The 24,048-nt window shown below is 36.4% G+C and overlaps 1 protein-coding gene across 1 annotated transcript; it reads left to right on the top strand.

Moving 5' to 3' along the window:
* Positions 1-7: 7 nt before the first annotated feature.
* Positions 8-18,208, top strand: LOC117338370 (negative elongation factor D-like). The gene is made up of 16 exons (XM_033899701.1): positions 8-168; positions 1,912-2,024; positions 2,871-2,980; positions 3,841-3,950; positions 4,262-4,369; positions 9,153-9,305; positions 9,728-9,858; positions 12,639-12,759; positions 12,895-12,961; positions 13,988-14,100; positions 14,620-14,756; positions 15,360-15,474; positions 15,697-15,792; positions 16,270-16,410; positions 16,557-16,686; positions 17,321-18,208. Exons 1-16 carry the CDS (start codon positions 118-120, stop codon positions 17,347-17,349), a joined length of 1,725 nt encoding a protein of 574 aa, XP_033755592.1. The 5' UTR covers positions 8-117; the 3' UTR covers positions 17,350-18,208.
* The last annotated feature ends 5,840 nt before the right edge of the window (positions 18,209-24,048 follow it).

Raw genomic sequence — 24,048 nt, 5'->3', positions numbered from 1 at the left:
ACACTTTCCAAGATGTCAGCGCCCATGTAAAAAGTGCGCGGAAAGCAGTTTCCTACATTAGGATTGTTGTTGTGTTTGTTCCGTTTAATCATTAAAGGTAGACATTAACAAGATAAGATGGCGGATTACGATGACGACGATAATATGTGGGACGAAGCTGGAGGAGAGGTATATATATCACTCATTGCTACTGTTGCGAGCATAGCGGGTTGGGCTGGGCCCGGTTGTCAGTGTCTAGTAGTGGCTATGGGTCGATAGTTGAACCCCTCGTTTTTGATATTTTCTTAAATGATATTTAAATGTTTTAAAGTCTAGTCCCTTATACAACTACACAGATGATGGATATGAATCACCATACATATAGATGACAATACTTATAGCTTGGTCTACATGTATTAGTAATACTGTAGTAGACCTCGTCCTGCAAACCGAGAGTAATTTGCTAGTAAAATGGTTCTCTGACAATTGTGTGCTGGACATCTCAGATAAAGTCCAGGCTATATGCATTGGAAAGAAAACAAAAGAACCAACTCTTTTAGTATTTGTCGCCCAATACCACATGAAAACTCACACTCACAGGTGTCTACATTGCCAACAACTTAAATTTTACAGTCAATATTCATGTTTCAAATCAATGTAGAAAGGCTTCAAAACGACTATGCATTTCGAAAAGATTAGACAAAAATCTGACAGAACAAGGTAAAGTTTAACACTATCTTTAAATCTTTCATATTATCAAACTTTAATTTTTGTCCTCGAGCTTAGCACTTTTGTAACTTAAGCAACCTTAGAAAAATGGGGGGGAAATCCAAGAAAGAACCCTACACTTATAGAAATTTAGGGAGATTTGCTATCCATAAATGATGTTGATCTTCTACACATAGGTAGACTAAGGAAGTGTATAAGATTAGGAATGATATTGCACCAAATTTCATAAGTGATTTCATTAATAAATATCAGGTGTCATATGATTTTAGGAAATCAGACACTCTCATGATCACAATACCTAAGATTAACACAACCATGTAAAGAGATAGAGTGTGTATTTGCTTTCTTGCTTTTCTTTTAAGTCAATGCCTTCAGTGATACATGAAATGTGATATTTTCATTGCATTAAATAATATATGCAAATTGTTTATTGTAGTGTGAATAAGTGTGTGTTTTAGTGCTTATCACTTTGTGCCAATAGCGCTGGTCACCTAATATAAGTTGATGTAGATATCAGTTTGTCCTGGATGTTTTTGATTGAAATATTTTAAACCTTATAATTATAATTATCTACTGAATGACTTACAATGACGGATCAAGCTCTCCATGCCCAGAGTTGATATGACCAATGTGAAGACTGACTCTTTGTTTGTACAATTATATATCAGTTTATCAGCATTCTCAAATACACTATACTCTCCAAATATTGCTTTTACATAAATTCTGTCCTTGTGCCTTACTTTTAACTTACCATTGCAAGTTTTAATTACTATCTACTTGTGCTATTTCTGTTAATTGGTTTAATTTGTTCAATTTTATTTTTAGTCATAAAAATAGCTCTACTGGGCAGATGTTAATATTGTTTGAAAACCCAACATAAAATGAAAATTCTTGCATTTTGACCAGACTTTGTGCTGAGTTTACCTAAAGGTAAAATAAAAGACCTTATACAGCATTTTCAGTGGTAATCTCTAAAGAGTGGTGGACATGCCAATTTTAATAACTTGAAACTAAGTGTTTAAGTGTTTCCAGGGATAATTATGGGTCATCTAGGTAACATTTAGGTTTGTTATGTTCAATGAAATATGATTCTCTAACACGATATACTAGTAATACCTATCAAAAACTTTGATGTCCATTATGATTGTTCTAGAACCTTAAATCAGTTGTATTGTAAATAAAACTCTATGTTACATTTTGCAGTCTCCTGATTTAGAAGATGAAGAAGAGACCATGGCTGTCCACCAGGAATGCATTACTGCTTTTGAGTCCAAAGATTTCATCATGGAACCTGGTGTTTTTCAGTTTTTGAAAAGGTAACTTAAAAAACCAATTCCTCGGAGAGATAATTTGAATTTATTGTACTCTATACCTCCAGCCATTAGATAGCTGTTTAGCCAATAGTGATCATATGTTAGGTCAATGTTCTGTTGTTACAGGGATACAGTATTACACTAATACAGTATTAGTGATGTTTTCTTGGTATTTGCTGTTTTACAGTGAAAACATGTTTCCATGTATTTTCCCCTAGTACACTATCGTCAAAAAAAAAAAAAAAAAGATGCAGCCAACCAAAAAAAACATCATTCCAACTATAGACTCAAATTTGTGGTAGGAATAACACAGGATTTATGTGAGTACAATCTAGTAGACCCAGAGTATGTTTTTTATAAACTTCCCAAACATTATATCTGACTCCTGGGATTAAAGGGAAATGTCTACAATTTGTTTGTTTTGAGTTTCACCCTTAAGGTTTCTGAGGAAGAGTGATTTGACTTCTGAAAATCAAGGCTCAACATTGGATTGGTATCTTTTTTTTTAAACAGAAAAAAACACAACCAATAACTGTCAAATATAAAAACATTGTGAATTGTAGGTGAATCATAAAGTGTTTTAAAGCCATTTATGCATGTATAAAACAATGACATTTAGATGAAAGTTTAACAAATTAACATAAGTAACAATAGAACCATCATTTTATATAATTTGAAAAGAAGGCTGTATACAGGCATATACACATGTAAAAATACACATCTCCAGAAATGTAAATCTAATTAATATTATTGTATAGTGATTTGTACAATGTCATAACATACTTTGATATCAGACTTTTAATACCTGTTGATTATTTTTAGACTAATATATCTACCTGTGTCTCTAAGGTTTTTACAGGCAGGTGGGTCTCCCGAGAAAGTTGTGGAAATGCTCTCTGAGAATTACACAGCAGTAGCCCAAACCGTCAACCTTCTAGCTGAATGGCTTATACAGGCAGGTCTGTATTTAATCCATTGTCATTGTCAGCTCAAAAATGATGTGTTTTCAAATGAAAATCTTTGAAACTGACAAAATGATAATGATGAAAGATCTGGACATGATTGTTGATTTTCATTACTGTATACAGTAAAACCTGTCTATTATGAACCCGTTTGATACGAAAATTCGCTTATTACGAACAAAATAATTATCCCCGGCAATCTCCCTCTTTGTTCTTACCAAATAAATATGCTTGATACGAAATTGCCTGTAGCGAAAATTTGTTTTTAATGAACATATTTTTTGGCGCCCGATTCCGACTTGTGTTGACGCATTGGAAATTTTGTCTAATGTTCAATTAAGCCCCCAAGCACAGGAGGACGTGCCAGATGAGTTGTTTGACAGTTTGTCAGCCTTACAATCATTCTTCCAAAAAAATATCGCGAAAAAGACCTTTCAGTGTAAGATTACCAATTTTTTCACGAAATGACTGTTATATGCGCATGACCTGTGCGCATTGGTAATAGGCCTACCGTTACATAAACGTAACTTTGTATATAGATTATGAAATGGAATTTGTGTATTGATATTTTTTTTCAAATAATCAAAATAAATAAAATTAATATTTAACAGTGATATACACATGTTTATTTGATTTGTTACAAACACATATATATAATATTTTCCGATTGATATGTACACGGATAAGCAGCACTATATGCTACGATGCAACACCTCTGAATGTTGGAATGCATATTACGAAATTTGCATACAGCGAAAAAAATTGCATGGTCCCTGTGAGTTCGTTATATCCAGGTTTTACTGTATAATGAGATAAGGATCAACGCCCAGTCCTCACCTGAGTGTTGTTATTTGTAGGTGTGGATATCAAAGTTGTTCAGGAAATGGTTGAAAATCACCTAAAAGCTATGATTCTCAAGCACTTTGATCCTAAAAAGGCAGATTCTATTTTTACAGATGAAGGAGAGGTATGAACTTTCTTATTGGTCCGATAATTACAATGAAAGTAAAAACATCAGTGTTTTGTAACTCACGTATAAGTATTGCTATGTTAAATCTGTTATGTATAAGAACATGTATGTTACGTATAAGTTCATGCATATTAGGTATAATGTGTATTACATATAACAATAAACTTTCTGCTGATACAGTTATACAACAGCAAATCCACAAAATTTACAGAAAAAAATCTCCATATCCAACTAACTGCTGTGTTTTGAACAAGTGTAATGATATCCTTAATGTATTCCATTTTTTAACAAAATTTGTGATTTTGTAGACACCTTCATGGCTTGCAGAGATGATAGAGTTTCCCACATGGAGAGAACTTTTCTATAAATTGGCTGAGGACTATCCAGACTGTTTGATGTTGAACTTCACTGTGAAGGTACGTACTACCAGACTGTCACATGATGTACTTCACTGTGAAGGTACGTACTAGCAGACTGTCACATGATGTACTACCAGACTGTCACATGATGAACTTCACTGTGAAGGTACGTACTACCAGACTGTCACATGATGTACTACCAGACTGTCACATGATGTACTACCAGACTGTCACATGATGTACTAGCAGACTGTCACATGATGAACTTCACTGTGAAGTTACGTACTAGCAGACTGTCACATGGTGAACTTAACTGTGAAGGTACATACTACCAGACTGTCACATGATGAACTTCACTGTGAAGGTACGTACTAGCAGACTGTCACATGGTGAACTTCACTGTGAAGGTACGTACTACCAGACTGTCACATGGTGAACTTCACTGTGAAGGTATGTACTACCAGACTGTCACATGGTAAACTTCACTGTGAAGGTACGTACTACAATTTTTTGTACCAGACTGTCTCATGATGAACTTCACTGTGAAGGTATGTACTACCAGACTGTCACATGATGTACTACCAGACTGTCACATGATGAACTTCACTGTGAAGTTACGTACTACAATTTTTTGTACCAGACTGTCTCATGATGAACTTCACTGTGAAGGTATGTACTACCAGACTGTCACATGATGAACTTCACTGCGAAGTACATACTACCAGACTGTCACATGATGTACTACCAGACTGTCACATGATGAATTCACTGTGAAGGTACATACTACCAGACTGTCACATGATGAACTTCACTGTGAAGGTATGTACTACCAGACTGTCACATGATGTACTACCAGACTGTCACATGATGAACTTCACTGTGAAGGTACGTACTACCAGACTGTCACACGATGTACTTCACTGTGAAGTACGTACTACCAGACTGTCACATGATGAACTTCACTGTGAAGGTACGTACTACCAGACTGTCACATGGTGAACTTCACTGTGAAGGTACGTACTACCAGACTGTCACATGATGTACTTCACTGTGAAGTTACGTACTACCAGACTGTCACATGATGTACTTCACTGTGAAGGTACGTACTACCAGACTGTCACATGATGTACTTCACTGTGAAGGTATGTACTACCAGACTGTCATATGATGTACTACCAGACTGTCACATGATGAACTTCACTGTGAAGGTCATCCTACCAGACTGTCACATGGTGAACTTCACTGTGAAGATATGTACTACCAGACTGTCACATGATGAACTTCACTGTGAAGGTCATCCTACCAGACTGTCACATGGTGAACTTCACTGTGAAGGTATGTACTACCAGACTGTCACATGGTGAACTTCACTGTGAAGGTATGTACTACCAGACTGTCACATGATGTACTTCACTGTGAAGGTATGTACTACCAGACTGTCACATGATGTACTACCAGACTGTCACATGATGTACTTCACTGTGAAGGTATGTACTACCAGATTGTCACATGGTGAACTTCACTGTGAAGGTACATATTACCAGACTGTCACATGATGTACTACCAGACTGTCACATGATGTACTTCACTGTGAAGGTACGTACTACCAGACTGTCACATGGTGAACTTCACTGTGAAGGTACGTACTACCAGACTGTCACATGATGAACTTCACTGTGAAGGTATGTACTACCAGACTGTCACATGGTGAACTTCACTGTGAAGGTACATATTACCAGACTGTCACATGATGTACTACCAGACTGTCACATGATGAACTTCACTGTGAAGTTACGTACTACCAGACTGTCACATGATGTACTTCACTGTGAAGTTACGTACTACCAGACTGTCACATGATGTACTTCACTGTGAAGGTACGTACTACCAGACTGTCACATGATGAACTTCACTGTGAAGGTACATATTACCAGACTGTCACATGGTGAGCTTCACTGTGAAGGTCCGTACTACCAGACTGTCACATGATGAACTTCACTGTGAATGTATGTACTACCAGACTGTCACATGATGTACTTCACTGTGAAGGTACGTACTACCAGACTGTCACATGATGTACTACCAGACTGTCACATGATGTACTACCAGACTGTCACATGATGTACTACCGACTGTCACATGATGTACTACCAGACTGTCACATGGTGAACTTCACTGTGAAGGTACGTATTAATACCAGACTGTCACATGATGTACTTCACTGTGAAGGTATGTACTACCAGACTGTCACATGGTGAACTTCACTGTGAAGGTACGTACTACCAGACTGTCACATGATGTACTTCACTGTGAAGGTATGTACTACCAGACTGTCACATGATGTACTTCACTGTGAAGGTACGTACTACCAAACTGTCACATGATGTACTTCACTGTGAAGGTACGTACTACCAGACTGTCACATGATGTACTTCACTGTGAAGGTACGTACTACCAGACTGTCACATGATGAACTTCACTGTGAAGGCACGTACTACCAGATTGTCACATGATGTACTACCAGACTGTCACATGATGAACTTCACTGTGAAGTTATGTACTACCAGACTGTCACATGATGTACTACCAGACTGTCACATGATGTACTACCAGACTGTCACATGATGTACTTCACTGTGAAGGTATGTACTACTAGACTGTCACATGATGTACTACCAGACTGTCACATGATGTACTACCAGACTGTCACATGATGTACTACCAGACTGTCACATGATGTACTACCAGACTGTCACATGATGTACTTTGCTGTGAAGGTACGTACTACCAGACTGTCACATGATGTACTTCACTGTGAAGGTATGTACTACCAGATTTCACATGATGTACTTCACTGTGAAGGTACGTACTACCAGACTGTCACATGATGTACTTCACTGTGAAGGTATGTACTACCAGACTGTCACATGGTGAACTTCACTGTGAAGGTATGTACTACCAGACTGTCACATGATGTACTTCACTGTGAAGGTACGTACTACCAGACTGTCACATGATGTACTACCAGACTGTCACATGATGTACTTCACTGTGAAGGTACGTACTACCAGACTGTCACATGATGTACTTCACTGTGAAGGTATGTACTACCAGACTGTCACATGATGTACTTCACTGTGAAGGTATGTACTACCAGACTGTCACATGATGTACTTCACTGTGAAGGTATGTACTACCAGACTGTCACATGATGTACTTCACTGTGAAGGTATGTACTACCAGACTGTCACATGGTGAACTTCACTGTGAAGGTATGTACTACCAGACTGTCACATGATGTACTTCACTGTGAAGGTATGTACTACCAGACTGTCACATGATGTACTTCACTGTGAAGGTATGTACTACCAGACTGTCACATGGTGAACTTCACTGTGAAGGTACGTACTACCAGACTGTCACATGATGAACGTCACTGTGAAGGTACGTACTACCAGACTGTCACATGATGTACTTCACTGTGAAGGTATGTACTACCAGATTGTCACATGATGTACTACCAGACTGTCACATGATGAACTTCACTGTGAAGGTATGTACTACCAGATTGTCACATGATGTACTACCAGACTGTCACATGGTGAACTTCATTGTGAAGGTATGTACTACCAGACTGTCACATGGTGAACTTCATTGTGAAGGTATGTACTACCAGACTGAAGTAATGTTAACAATAGACATCAGGTATATGACCAGTATTAGAGATTTGATGATAATTGAATACTTTAGATTTAATATTTATTTGATATGAAGTGATTCAAAAATTTATGAAATGTATTTTTGTTAATCAATTATTGTTACATTCATATTTTCCTGTGTTTTTGATGAAAGTTTAGTATTGTTTAACGCCATATCAAAAGCTATGATCATATAAGGACGTGTCCCTTGTGTGTAAGGTGCATACATGTAGTGTATGTACAAGTTTTGGAATGTGCTGCGTATGTTCTGCTTGTCTCCATTTGAAAGTGTGAAACTGATATAGACTATATAGCGCTACCTCACTGAAGCATACTCCTGGAGACATCCAGGATGACACCTTACCCAGTCATATTACACTGCCACCAAGTCATCCCACACCCAAAATGCTGAGCACTAATTAAGCAAGAATAGCAACTACCATTTTTATATACTATGGTATTGCTCAACCAAGAAACAGAACTCAAATCCTTCCTCACAGGGATGAACATTCATTTGAAAGTCAAAATTGAGGCAGTCTCGAGGGAGATATTAGGGACAAAGAAAGCTGTTTAGAAAGAAGAAATAAGATAAGATCCCAAATTCAGTTGCCTCTTACAATGGAGGCAACAGCATCATATGCCCTGCCTGCAGGACAAGTTTTTAAACAAACTTCATAGTTTACATCAATTTTATAATTAACATATGATGCAAATTCTATGTAAAGAGGCTAGTATTTTTTGTTAAATTAAAGAAACACAAAAAATGAATTACTTGAAAAAATGTTTTACCTGGTATTTAAATGAACGTTTATTGTGTAACAACTAAAAGAATGTATTTACATTCCAGGAATTTTGAAAATGCAGTGAGGCCGGTTACACTGTAACTACATCAGAAAGTCCATTATAGCATCCAATATTCCATAATTAACCAGAAAAAAGTCCACCTTGCTTGGTAAAATACACTAATATGACATTGTATAGTTTTTTTCTAAAAAACTTTTTTTATACTAGTGAATCTGGTCACTGGTTAGGTATACGGCATGACGTATTGATCACTACTGACAGTTACCTCTATAAGAATTGATTACAATTATTATCAGGTATTACACAGGTATCTTGATAACATTCCCTTTGTTGTTTAGTTGATCTCGGATGCTGGTTACCAGGGGGAGATAACCTCAGTTTCCACAGCATGTCATCAGATTGAAGTTTTTTCCCGTGTGTTACGAACATCTATCACCAGTTTACTGGAAGGAGGTGAAGAGGCTGTGAAAAAAAACCTCCCTGAATTTACAGTAAGACTCAAATGTCATTCATTACTGCCTAGTTCTCTTTGAGATATCATTTGGTCAGGTTTTGAATTTCATACAGTATTAAATTTTAATTATTGAGCAGGAGTTTACTGGTATTCACCCTTGTTGTCATCTGTAAGATGACATGAATACATCACTGTTTCATCATTAAGATAAATTTTATTATACATACACATCAGGAATCAATGGGCTTTGTTTCCTGTGCTAGTAACACAATACCAGTAAGTTCTTTTTTGTCTAGAAGTTTTGTACCCAGTATAGTTATCTAGGATGTATCAATGTACACGTGTATGGTTCACTTTAATCACAGAATCCTTTTGCCGCCTTCATTTGCAATAACAATTTTCAGTCATAGATATATTGTATTACATTCTAATTTAATGATGTGAATAACTTCTTTCCAGAAAATGGTTTGTCATGGAGAACACACGTACCTATATAGTCAGGTGTTGATGCACATTCTGGCTAACGAGCCTCGTGGGGGGTCCAACATTCGTAGATTGTGTCAGGAACTACAGAATGGAGCTAAAGACCGGTTAGTATTACAAGTATACTACTTCTCCAGCACACACTCATATTGTAACTACAGAATTGAGCTAAAGACCGGTTAGTATTACAGGTGTACTACTTCTCCAGCACACACTCATATTGTAACTACAGAACGGAGCTAAAGACCGGTTAGTATTACATGTATACTACTTCTCCAGCACACACACATACTGTAAACGTACATATTTTAGCGGTAATTTTATTTTAGCGCTTTTCGCGCTGGAAGCCTTGCGCTAATTACTTTTTGTACGTTCCATTTCTATAGAAAGTTCTGTGGATGCGCTAATTCATCATTGCGCTAACTGGCTGAAATCTGCAAATGCGCTAAAATTTGATTGCGCTAAAATAAGTACGTTTACAGTATTGTAACTACAGAATGGAGCTAAAGACCGGTTAGTATTACAGGTGTACTCTTTTCCAGCACACATATTGTAACTACAGAATGGAGCTAAAGACCGGTTAGTATTACAGGTGTACTCTTCTCCAGTACTCATATTGTAACTACAGAATGGAGCTAAAGACCGGTTAGTATTACAGGTGTACTACTTCTCCAGCACACACTCATATTGTAACTACAGAATAGAGCTAAAGACCGGTTAGTATTACAGGTGTACTACTTCTCCAGTACTCATATTGTAACTACAGAATAGAGCTAAAGACCGGTTAGTATTACAGGTGTACTACTTCTCCAGCACACATATTGTAACTACAGAATAGAGCTAAAGACCGGTTAGTATTACAGGTGTACTACTTCTCCAGCACACACTCATATTGTAACTACAGAATGGAGCTAAAGACCGGTTAGTATTACAGGTGTACTCTTCTCCAGCACACACTCATATTGTAACTACAGAATGGAGCTAAAGACCGGTTAGTATTACAGGTGTACTCTTCTCCAGCACACACTCATATTGTAACTACAGAATAGAGCTAAAGACCGGTTAGTATTACAGGTGTACTCTTCTCCAGTACTCATATTGTAACTACAGAATAGAGCTAAAGACCGGTTAGTATTACAGGTGTACTCTTCTCCAGCACACATATTGTAACTTGTTTCATTTCACTGTTTTTGGATTTGTGCTTATATATGATCAATACTAATAGTAATTATCTACAGTTGAATGGTATATCATTACTCAAGGGTTCAACTGTTGATGTACAAATTGAGGTACACATTATCTCCTCATCTCATGTACAGGTAGTCACAACTAATAAACACAGGTAGTCATAGCTAATTAACACAGGTAGTCACAACTAATAAACACAGGTAGTCATAGCTAATTAACACAGGTAGTCACAACTAATAAACACAGGTAGTCATAGCTAATTAACACAGGTAGTCACAACTAATAAACACAGGTAGTCATAACTAATAAACACAGGTAGTCATAACTAATAAACACAGGTAGTCATAGCTAATTAACACAGGTAGTCATAACTAATAAACACAGGTAGTCACAACTAATAAACACAGGTAGTCATAGCTTATTAACACAGGTAGTCATAACTAATTAACACGGGTAGTCATAACTAATCAACACAGGTAGTCATAACTAATCAACACAGGTAGTCATAACTAATTAACACGGGTAGTCATAACTAATCAACACAGGTAGTCATAACTAATCAACACAGGTAGTCATAACTAATTAACACAGGTAGTCATAACTAATTAACACAGGTAGTCATAACTAATTAACACAGGTAGTCATAACTAATTAACACGGGTAGTCTGAACTAATTAACATAGGTAGTCATAACTAACTAACACAGGTAGTCATAACTAATTAATACAGGTAGTCATAACTAATCAATACAGGTAGTCATAACTAATCTATATAGGTAGTCATAACTAATCAACACAGGTAGTCATAACTAACTAACACAGGTAGTCATAACTAATTAATACAGGTAGTCATAACTAATCAATACAGGTAGTCATAACTAATCAACACAGGTAGTCATAACTAATCTATATAGGTAGTCATAACTAATCTATATAGGTAGTCATAACTAATCAATACAGGTAGTCATAACTAATCTATATAGGTAGTCATAACTAATCTATATAGGTAGTCATAACTAATCAACACAGGTAGTCATAACTAATCTATATAGGTAGTCATAACTAATCAATACAGGTAGTCATAACTAATCTATATAGGTAGTCATAACTAATCAACACAGGTAGTCATAACTAACTAACACAGGTAGTCATAACTAATTAATACAGGTAGTCATAACTAATCAATACAGGTAGTCATAACTAATCAACACAGGTAGTCATAACTAATCAATACAGGTAGTCTTAACTAATCAACACAGGTAGTCATAACTTATCTACACAGGAAGCTCAAAAAAATAGGTTTATATTTGCATTTTTTTTAAACTAAAAAGAATAAGAATTTACTTGGTTCATGAAATTAAAAGAATTAATGTAATTTTAAAAAATAATTGTCTACAAAAATTTGAAGAGGTATAGACTGTTTAATGAAAAAATAATTATCAGAAAGTATTATTTTTTATGCAAAGGTGAAAGAGGCTTAAACTTTTTGGTGATGACATTATCCAGTGTCAGAATCAAATTGATAATCATACAGTGTATTTTACTATGGTTGTTCCGCAATGTACATTACATCCTGACTGTCCACATTTTTGGCCTAGCTTAATATCCTTACCACTATTTGTCGTTGAATTGATCTGGAGTAACCCTGGAAAGAATATTGACCCCATGTTTGATGTCTGTATTTGACTTTTTGTAACCAGAGGTCTGGATGTGACACCTATTACTCTGGCCCTCAGTGGAGCGGCAGCCTACCCTCGGGCATGCTCAGCACTCTCTTCTATGTTATCACGACACGCCCTCAACCCAGCAGATATATCTATCGTAAGTATTCTTACATTTAGAAAGTATTCCTTTTAATGCAGTGTCATTAAGTATGTCATTTTTTCATTATTTTTATATGTTAGCCATTACCAAACATAGAGATTACACCTAATAGCGTTTTTTATAATCTTATAGCTCTTCAATATGTACTCGGAGATGAACCCACCTCCTGTTGATCTTATCCGGGTCCCAGCATTTCTAGGTAAGTCAAACATTGAGTGATGTCCCAGCATTTCTAGGTAAGTCAAACATTGAGTGAAGTCCCAGCATTTCTAGGTAAGTCAAACATTGAGTGAAGACCCAGCATTTCTAGGTACGTCAAACATTGAGTGAAGTCCCAGCATTTCTAGGTAAGTCAAACATTGAGTGAAGTCCCAGCATTTCTAGGTACGTCAAACATTGAGTGAAGTCCCAGCATTTCTAGGTAAGTCAAACATTGAGTGAAGTCCCAGCATTTCTAGGTAAGTCAAACATTGAGTGAAGTCCCAGCATTTCTAGGTACGTCAAACATTGAGTGAAGTCCCAGCATTTCTAGGTAAGTCAAACATTGAGTGAAGTCCCAGCATTTCTAGGTAAGTCAAACATTGAGTAAAGTCCCAGCATTTCTAGGTAAGTCAAACATTGAGTGAAGTCTCAGCATTTCTAGGTAAGTCAAACATTGAGTGAAGACCCAGCATTTCTAGGTACGTCAAACATTGAGTGAAGTCCCAGCATTTCTAGGTAAGTCAAACATTGAGTGAAGTCCCAGCATTTCTAGGTACGTCAAACATTGAGTGAAGTCCCAGCATTTCTAGGTAAGTCAAACATTGAGTGAAGTCCCAGCATTTCTAGGTAAGTCAAACATTGAGTGAAGTCCCAGCATTTCTAGGTACGTCAAACATTGAGTGAAGTCCCAGCATTTCTAGGTAAGTCAAACATTGAGTGAAGTCCCAGCATTTCTAGGTAAGTCAAACATTGAGTAAAGTCCCAGCATTTCTAGGTAAGTCAAACATTGAGTGAAGTCTCAGCATTTCTAGGTACGTCAAATATTGAGTGAAGTTCTTTGGGACCTAATATTTAAAGAAAAAATCCAGTACTATACTTTCAGACATTGTCTCATGGGGGTTCCAGAATTTCTCCATAAATTCTGTTATTGAAAACAAATGTACAAACATCATGACTTATCTGTGTTGCAGCATTTCCATATACATGTATGTTTTCTTACTGTGGTATTTTTGTTTTACATCAGATCTCCTCATTGAAGCATTGTTCCGACCATCATCACGAATCAACCCTGAACACAAGGCAAAGTATGTGTATGTGTTGGCGTATGCGGCCAGTGTGGTTGAAACCTACAAGAAGGTAATCCCTTGTCTTTATCAGCAAAGTTAGGTCATTCTGCTCGAGAGAGAATGTTTGAAAGAAATCCATGGTCTTATCAGCAAAGTTAGGTCATTCTGCTCGATCCAGAGAGAGACAGAGAGAGTGTTTGAAAGCAATCCATTGCCTTTATTTATCCAGCAAAGTAAGCTTGTTCTGGTAGAGAAAGATTAAATGGAAATATAAAAAAAAAAAAAATTATCTTAGATTCTAAAATATGGTTTGTGTTGATTCTAAATGACAATACAAATGGCTGTATATTCCCACGCCTTGTGTGTGTAACCATGGTAATGAGTTATGAATTCAGAATTTGTACATACAGAATGTATACATACAGAATATCTACATGCAGAATTTATACATACAGAATTTATACATACGGAATGTATACATACAGAATATCTACATGCAGAATTTATACATACAGAATTTATACATACGGAATGTATACATACAGAATTTATACATACGGAATTTATCATAAAAGATTGTGATTTACAGGGACTGAGGAAGAATATTGACCGTGGGGAGTTGAAGCCAACAACACAAGCTCTGGAGAGGGTACAGGCGTTATGTGCAGAGAACAAAAGTTCGTCAGAACTTATAGCTGATGTCTCTACGCTCTTCTTAAACATCAAGTAAGGCTTGTTATAAATCAGAACTTATAGCCGATGTCTCTACGCTCTTCTTAAACATCAAGTAAGGCTTGTTATAAATCAGAACTTATAGCCGATGTCTCTACGCTCTTCTTAAACATCAAGTAAGACTTGTTATAAATCAGAACTTATAGCCGATGTCTCTACGCTCTTCTTAAACATCAAGTAAGGCTTGTTATAAATCAGAACTTATAGCCGATGTCTCTACACTCTTCTTAAACATCAAGTAAGGCTTGTTATAAATCAGAACTTATAGCCGATGTCTCTACGCTCTTCTTAAACATCAACCAAGGCTTGTTATAAATCAGAACTTATAGCCGATGTCTCTACGCTCTTCTTAAACAACAAGTAAGACTTGTTATAAATCAGAACTTATAGCCGTTGCTTGTTTATGTGAATTAGAGTTAGAATGTTTTGAAAAATAACCTGATGCTTACTAGAGGTGTGTTAAAAATCACAAAGAACTAATCTGGCATTTGAAATGTTAATAGTATGAGTATTAGGGTAAGTATTGAGTATTAGGATAAGTATTGACTATTAGTGTAAGTATTGTGAGTATTAGTGTAAGTATTGTTTGTACTCCAGATTCCCTGTGATAGCCTTCGGAGTACTCAAGTGGGTGGACTACACTGTGACTGACACGAGTTACTTCAAGTTAAACACGGATCACACACCTCTACATCTCGTGCTCATTGATGAGGTCAGTAAACATGTGCTATATGTTACTTATGTACACTACAAGTGACCTTTTTCAATTTATTCTTGGTTTTGTTGTAAAAAAAATGAACTTGGTAAATTTTGCTTAAAACAAATGCCTGATTCTTTGCCTTGTTATAAATAATACCTAATCATGGATATCTTGTGATAAATTTAGGTTTAAGTTGATGAATACCATGAGCTTTTGGCATGTTGTGTGTTGTAGATTGTAACCAACCACCACCTTCTCCACCTGAAAGCTCTGGAACTGCTGGTGAAGCTGTTTGAGTCTCAGTTTGAGGAGCTTGATGTTCTCGTCCGGGTAGGTACATAGTGGGATCCACTTAACACTGTTAATCAGCGACATTTCTTCTCGAGTAAAACATACTGCTTTGATTACTCTAATATTTATTAAGGTGGTGCTGAGGACCAAAGTATACCAGTACACATGACCCTGACCTTACCTTGTTTTATATGACCCTGACCTTACCTTGTTTTATATGACCCTGACCTTACCTTGTTTTATATGACCCTGACCTTCCCTGGTGATACATCATCCTGACCTTACTTTGTTTTATATGACCCTGACCTTACCTTGTTCTATATGACCCTGACCTTCCCTGGTTGCACATCATCCCGACCTTACCTTGTTTTATATTACCTTGGCATTTTCTGGTTGTAAATCATCCTGACCTTACCTTGTTATACATGACCCTGACCTTACCTTGTTTTACATTACCTTGGCCTTTCCTGGTTGTTTGTGACCTTTGACTTATGTCTAACCCCTGAACTGTTGTAGCTGGAGCTGAAGAAGACCGTGCTTGACAGGATGGTGCACCTGTTCAGTCGAGGCTTTGTTCTACCTGTAGTCACTTATGTTAAGAACTGTGTCGACAAACCAGACACGGACATCTCCCTTGTACGACATTTTGTCACAGAGGTGAGCATCTCAACTCATTTCCATGAATATTTTGTTCTTTGCATTATTGTTAACAGAACAAAGTTTGAAGATCAATAGATGAATGGAATGAGGCTTTATAAGTAATGTGGATGTACATGTACTTTAAGATGTCTTTGTTGTTTTAGATCCTAGATATTATTGCCCCTCCATACACACCAGAGTTTGTCCAGCTCTTTCTCCCCCTGATAGAGAACAAGGCTATCACGGGGTCCATCAGGACTGAGGATGGCAATGATCCAGTGTCAGAGTTCATTGGTAAATATCCAGGGTTTAAGTTCAAGTCATGTAATTATATAAAAGTTAGAGCTACGAAATAACATATACGGCCCTAAAATTCACAAAAAATAAAAGCAGGACAGGAAAAACTTCTCATACTTTAAATAGTAGGAAGAGATAAAGTACTTCAGTAACTTAGTCCGACATCAGTATATAAGGATGTATAACATCCAAAAACATTCCTGAATTCTTTATTGCTTTCGCAAAATTTCATATTTTCTACGTAATACATGTAGTTTAAATCATTATTTCATGTTTTTGCTATGATTTCATGTTTTTGCTCAATAAATCCGTTATATTTATTGTATATATTTAAATACCTGTCAGTGATAACAATTTTTACCCCAGCTTTTTTTGCTGTTTTTTAAGTACATTTTAGCATTCACATGTAATTTTGTAACCGAGTAAATGTTGATCTTTCATGGCTCTTACCCTTTAATGTATCATGCTCCTCTAGTTTTCAGATGTTGTAGGACATGTAACTTGTAATTAATGTTTGCTGAAAGTTGTATCTATGGCGTGATTCTGATAAATGATCATTTGTAATGTCCCTTCAAAAACTAACCATTCCCTAACATTGCTCTCAAAGTGTTTTTTTGTATTGGTTTTACAGGTCATTGTAAAATGACATCATACATCTGAGGAGAGTTTGAATGTTTCATGATACCTCAAACAAGCTAATGTGGCAGGTATGATCATAACGGGATCAACTCTGCCTAAGGACTAAGGACTCTTCTGTGTGACTGGACCAGAACTCTTCTGTGTGACTTAGCTTCAGATGGAAGATGGATCACAGTTGAAAGCTAGCCTGCTGGTCAGGTAGCCACATGGAATGGACGCCAGGTCAAATTCCCAAAATGTTGATCTGTTTGGTGAATGTCTATTCCAGGTCTGCAGCCATAATACTCTTCAGCACAGGGTCCACTTCCATAGGCCACTGTGGATTCACCACAGGGTCCACCTCCATAGGCCACTGTGGATTCACCACAGGGTCCACCTCCATAGCCCACTGTGGATTCACCACAGGGTCCACCTCCATAGCCCACTGTGGATTCACCACAGGGTCCACCTCCATAGGCCAATGTGGATTCACCACAGGGCACTGGATTCACCACAGGGTCCACCTCCAAAGACCAATCTGGATTCACCACAGGGTCCACCTCCAAAGGCCTCTGTGGATTCACCACAGGGTCCATTTCCATAAGCCACTGTGGATTCATTTCCACTTCCATATGCCACTCTGGACTTCTGGAGATCTCTGCATTCTTGTGACCCCGAGTTCATTCTTATGATTTCAATAGTTCTGCATATTGCTTTCGAACAGGACCAAAAACATTTCTGAGCTGTAGAGAGTGGATTATTTGCATGAATATTAAGTTTTGTTGATTTGTTAGGGTTTAACAGCCCACAATTTGTTTGTTCAACTTTAATACATGTATGTCATTGTAATATGCCTGTCGCATTTATTTTTGCCGTTACTACATTACAATATCTGGTTACAGATAGTGTTCGTCATATTTATTTTTACTTTTACTAAATAATGATATCGGGCTACAGATACAACAGCCTTAACGGTCATAGGTCATCTCTCTAGATTACTGGTCCCCTACTAGTGAAACTACAGCTTTCCCCCCGGTCCATCTGTAAAAGTCAGTCCAATCAGTTTTCCACACTTTTCTCCGCCATGCTTCAAGGTATATCGGTGAAAGTTGGTATGTAACTTTAGTATGAGTAGCTGCAGATCAAGTTTGAGTTTCGGGGATTATGGGTAAAGTAAAGATCACTGATACTATATTTTGCAGAGGTGGGGGGTAGGGTACATGTATTGCTTAAGCAATACCCAACCTGCTGTAGCATTTGTAAACAGTGATTATCTACTGTACGGTTACTCCTATACGTATATGAGGTCTTAATCCACCTGATTACATTGGTGGGTAATCGTGTAGAAAGGCAAGGGTAGTAAGTATGACGTCCCTCAGTTGCTGTGCCAAACCACAGATTATAATTTAATTCTGTGACAATCATTTGATGTAGGTTTTATATGTAAGAATAAAAACAAACTTGATAATGATGAACACACTTTGTCTTGTCCCTACATCAGACTGGTGATTTCGACCGATGTCTGGCTATACATTCTCCAGTTTATGGAATCAGCATTTTCTAGTGCCTTTTGCTATTTATTTTTTCATTTTAACATCAAACGCACATGATTATATTTTGTATTAAGCTTGCTGGGATGAAGTCCTTATCAAGTTTGCACAAAAGTTATGATCTGCCTTCCGGTTCAAAAGAAACTTCTAACAATTACTTTGCTGTTACATTTGTCAAACTAGGTATACCAGTCCCACATTTCTACCAACTTTCCATGTACTACTAAGATAGAGGCAAGTAACCAGATTCAATATCCCTGGTATATCCTCAACTTAGGTGTTGAGTTCAGTAGCAGCTGAAATGTGAAAAGCAATATATATCCAGGTGAGAGATGCAGGCCACATGGGCCTTTTGTTGAAAGTATTTATAACCAATAAAACAACAAAAATTAAGTTTCACAATATTTCTCTTTTTAATTCATTATGAAATTATGTAATCAAATATTTTTGATATATTCCCAGGACTGGGAAATACTAAACTCATAAATATCTATAAAAAGTTATGGATGATTTCAGAGTAATGAATGGTAAGATTGTACAAATCCTGCCCTTAATTAACATGACACCCACAACAAGTATTGCCATAGAGTCAAACGACACATAAACAGGTTTCTACGAAACTTGACGATTAATTGTACATTATTAGTACATCTCTATTTACAAATAAAACAAGTAAAACTACTTATATATATATATATATGGACTTGTGTTATTGTAACACAGATATATATATCATAACATATATTGGACATGTGACTGAGGTACAATCTTATAAATAAATGTAAAATGACATTCAATCCTTTACCTACACTTAAACCCACAAACAAAAACACCAGTTACAACATGCTGGCTAGATAACTGCTCAGCTAGTTAAAATATACCAGGTCCTTGGTATAGCACCTGCTCCAGGATTCTACACATTAAATTGCCAAAATTAACTTTCCTTTGATGAAATCAACAATAGAAGTGGTTTAATTGTAGTTTAAATCAAAATGTCTGAAGATCAGATCCCACAAGACTGGAGGATGAACACTTTTTGTAAAGTCCCTTTATGGTTCCTATTAACAAAGTAATAAAATGTATCATTGTAAAAAAATGTACTGCATGTGAAGTAGTGTACTTCAAATGTCCTGAGGCCCAATCAAACAAACAATGGCGAGCAGCCATCTTGGATTTTGACAATTGAAGTTTGTTATCGCTATTTCTCAGAAAGCACTGAAGGGATCTTTCTCAAAATTCATATGTAGGTTCCTCTTGGTGCCTAGTTATGCATTTTGCATTTTGAGACCGATCAGAAAACAACATGGCCGACAGGCAGCCATCTTGGATTTTGACAATTTAAGTTTGTTATCGCTATTTCTCAGAGAGCACTGAAGGGATCTTTCTCAAAATTCATATGTAGGTTCCCCTTGGTACCTTGGTGCCTTGTTATGCATATTGCATTATGAGATTGATCGGGAACAACATGGCTGACAGGCAGCCATCTTAGATTTTGACAATTTAAGTTTGTTATCGCTATTTATCAGAAAGAACTGAAGGGATCTTTCTCAAATTTCATATGTAGGTTCCCCTTTGGTGCCTTGTTATGCATATTACATTTTGAGATTGATTGGAAAACAACATGGCCGACAGGCAGCCATCTTGGATTTTGACAATTGAAGTTTGTTATCACTATTTATCAGAAAGAACTGAAGGGATCTTTCTCAAATTTCATATGTAGGTTCCCCTTGGTGCATAGTTATGCATATTGCATTTTAAAACCGATCGGAAAACAACATGGCTGTCAGGCAGCCATCTTGGATTTTGACAATAGAAGTTTGTTATTGCTATTTCTCAGAAAGCACTGAAGGGATCTTTCTCAAATTTCATATGTAGGTTCCCCTTGGTGCATAGTTATGCATATTGCATTTTAAGACCGATTGGAAAACAACATGGCCGTCAGGCAGCCATCTTGGATTTTGACAATTTAAGTTTGTTACCGATATTTCTCGGAAAGTACTGAAGGGATCTTTTAGGTACCCCTTGGTCCCTGGTATTACATTTTGGGACCAATCCGAAAACAACATGGCTGACAGACAGCCATTATTGCTAAATCTTGAATTTCAAGTATTGGAGGGCTGTTTCTGAATTTACACAGATAAGTAAGACTTAGAGGAAGGGAAAAGTAGAGAAAAGATCAATCTGACATGGAACCTATCAAGATTATTCAATGGTGGGCACCAAGATCCCTCTGGGATCTCTTGTTACTTTTACTAAATTATGATATCGGGCTACAGATACAACAGCCTTAACGGTCAAAGCTCTAGATTACTGGTCCCCTACTAGTGAAACTACAGCTTTCCTCCCGGTCCATCTGTAAAAGTCAGTCCAATCAGTTTTCCACACTTTTCTCCGCCATGCTTCAAGGTATATCGGTGAAAGTTGGTATGTAACTTTAGTATGAGTAGCTGCAGATCAATTTTGAGTTTCAGGGATTATGGGTAAAGTAAAGATCACCGATACTATATTTTGCGGAGGTGGGGGGTAGGGTACATGTATTGCTTAAGCAATACCCAACCTGCTGTAGCATTTGTAAACAGTGATTATCTACTGTACGGTTACTCCTATACTTATATGAGGTCTTAATCCACCTGATTACATTGGTGGGTAATCGTGTAGAAAGGCAAGGGTAGTAAGTATGACGTCCCTCAGTTGCTGTGCCAAACCACAGATTATAATTTAATTCTGTGACAATCATTTGATGTAGGTTTTATGTTTTATATGTAAGAATAAAAACAAACTTGATAATGATGAACACACTTTGTCTGGTCCCTACACTGGTGATTTCGACCAATGTCTGGCTATACATTCTCCAGTTTATGGAATCAGCATTTTCTAGTGCCTTTTGCTATTTATTTTTTCATTTTAACATCAAACGCACATGATTATATTTTGTATTAAGCTTGCTGGGATGAAGTCTTTATCAAGTTTGCACAAAAGTTTTGATCTGCCTTCCGGTTCAAAAGAAACTTCTAACAATTACTTTGCTGTTACATTTGTCAAATAGGTATACCAGTCCCACATTTCTACCAACTTTCTATGTACTACTAAGATAGAGGCAGGTAAACAGATTCAATATCCCTGGTATATCCTCAACTTGGCTGTTGGGTTCAGTAGCAGCTGAAATGTGAAAAGCAATATATATCCAGGTGAGAGATGCAGGCCACATGGGCCTTTTGTTGAAAGTATTTATAACCAATAAAACAACAAAAATTAAGTTTCACAATATTTCTCTTTTTAATTCATTATGAAATTATGTAATCAAATATTTTTGATATATTCCCAGGACTGGGAAATACTAAACTCATAAATATCTATAAAAAGTTATGGATGATTTCAGAGTAATGAATGGTAAGATTGTACAAATCCTGCCCTTAATTAACATGACACCCACAACAAGTATTGCCATAGAGTCAAACGACACATAAACAGGTTTCTACGAAACTTGACGATTAATTGTACATTATTAGTACATCTCTATTTACAAATAAAACAAGTAAAACTACTTATATATATATATATATATATGGACTTGTGTTATTGTAACACAGATATATATATCATAACATATATTGGACATGTGACTGAGGTACAATCTTATAAATAAATGTAAAATGACATTCAATCCTTTACCTACACTTAAACCCACAAACAAAAACACCAGTTACAACATGCCTGGCTAGATAACTGCTCAGCTAGTTAAAATATACCAGGTCCTTGGTATAGCACCTGCTCCAGGATTCTACACATTAAATTGCCAAAATTAACTTTCCTTTGATGAAATCAACAATAGAAGTGGTTTAATTGTAGTTTAAATCAAAATGTCTGAAGATCAGATCCCACAAGACTGGAGGATGAACACTTTTTGTAAATCTATGGTCCTATGTAACAACAAATAGTGTATCAGTAACAATAACTGCATGTGGAAGTAATGTCTTCTGACAAGTTCTGTTCTTTATAGCATTTCTTAACCCACTATCATCAGTACTGTTTTTGTAACCTTTTTACTTCCCCTTTTTTTGACAGTAGTGTACTTCAAATATTTTTTTCAATAAAAATATTGTTTTATACACGGGGGCTAGACACATTCTTATAAGAACATTTTACTGACAAAAATTCTATTTATATAACATATAGACACTAGTACGGTTCTAATAACAGTGAATCTGAAGATTTTGTGGAAAGTTTACATTTAGCCGGTACATTTATATTTTACATCGCTGAGTTGTTTGCTGATAGTTAATATGGACAATTAAAAATATATAAAAAAAAATCTGAAATAGTGTAGAAACACTGAGCCAATAATCCAATGCTCTTGTAATAATAAATCAATATTTGGCAATGATAACAATGTCTGCTATTCTATAATATAGTACTCAAGCAAACAATTTACTTCAAGACAGTAATATATTGATATTCAGTGTCACAAAGATTGAAGTGAGCGCTAAAAACACCCAAGGTATCCACGCATACACTAACCAGATATAGTTATGAAAATCAGAATTTGTTGTTTTTTTCAAGTTTGATTTAGATAATCTGGGAAAGCAAGGATCTTTTGGAATAATGACATTATCTTGTACATCTGACATATAAGTGTATAGCTTTCCTGAGACAAATTGTCCCAGAATAAATAGTTTTAAATCCTGCTATTAAATGATATGATTTATAAGCACCATTTGTGAACATTGCCGATGTGTCTGATGATTCGGTTTACCAGTGGTGATAGACGTACGATCTATGTTGATATGGTGACTTCACTATCCGTATATTATTTCCTTGTCTGTCAATATTGTTTGCGAACCAACAAGATCATTGAACAGGTAGGAAACACCATCAGCACTTTGATAGCACAAACATATCAACACAATATATTTACCATTGTATGGTATTAAATACTATATTTGACCTTTAAAAAAAAAAATATATATAGATGGCATTAATGGCCCTATAAATGCCATGACGATGTTGTTGACATCAATATTGTGATGTCATTGTAATGGTGTCTTCCATCAGCTCCTCCAGAAAGGAGGCTGGTCTATTGATTAAATTAATAATAGAATGTAATGGCTAGTGAGATGTGTTACAGTTGGTGTATGAAATCAATGATGTCTATGCTTTCCTCAATAATTTGTAATTCTGTATATTTAAGGTG

This window comes from Pecten maximus, chromosome 11, assembly GCF_902652985.1.
Source record: "Pecten maximus chromosome 11, xPecMax1.1, whole genome shotgun sequence".
Lineage (NCBI taxonomy): Eukaryota > Metazoa > Mollusca > Bivalvia > Pectinida > Pectinidae > Pecten > Pecten maximus.
This window is presented reverse-complemented; position numbering and strand designations above follow the sequence as displayed.

Excerpts from the sequence above, each read along its gene's own strand:
- LOC117338370 (XM_033899701.1), top strand. The coding sequence starts at position 118 with ATGGCGGATTACGATGACGACGATAATATGTGGGACGAAGCTGGAGGA. Across the intron at positions 14,757-15,359 it reads ACGCTCTTCTTAAACATCAA|ATTCCCTGTGATAGCCTTCG; the intron begins GTAAGGCTTGTT and ends TTTGTACTCCAG. Across the intron at positions 16,411-16,556 it reads TACGACATTTTGTCACAGAG|ATCCTAGATATTATTGCCCC; the intron begins GTGAGCATCTCA and ends TTGTTGTTTTAG.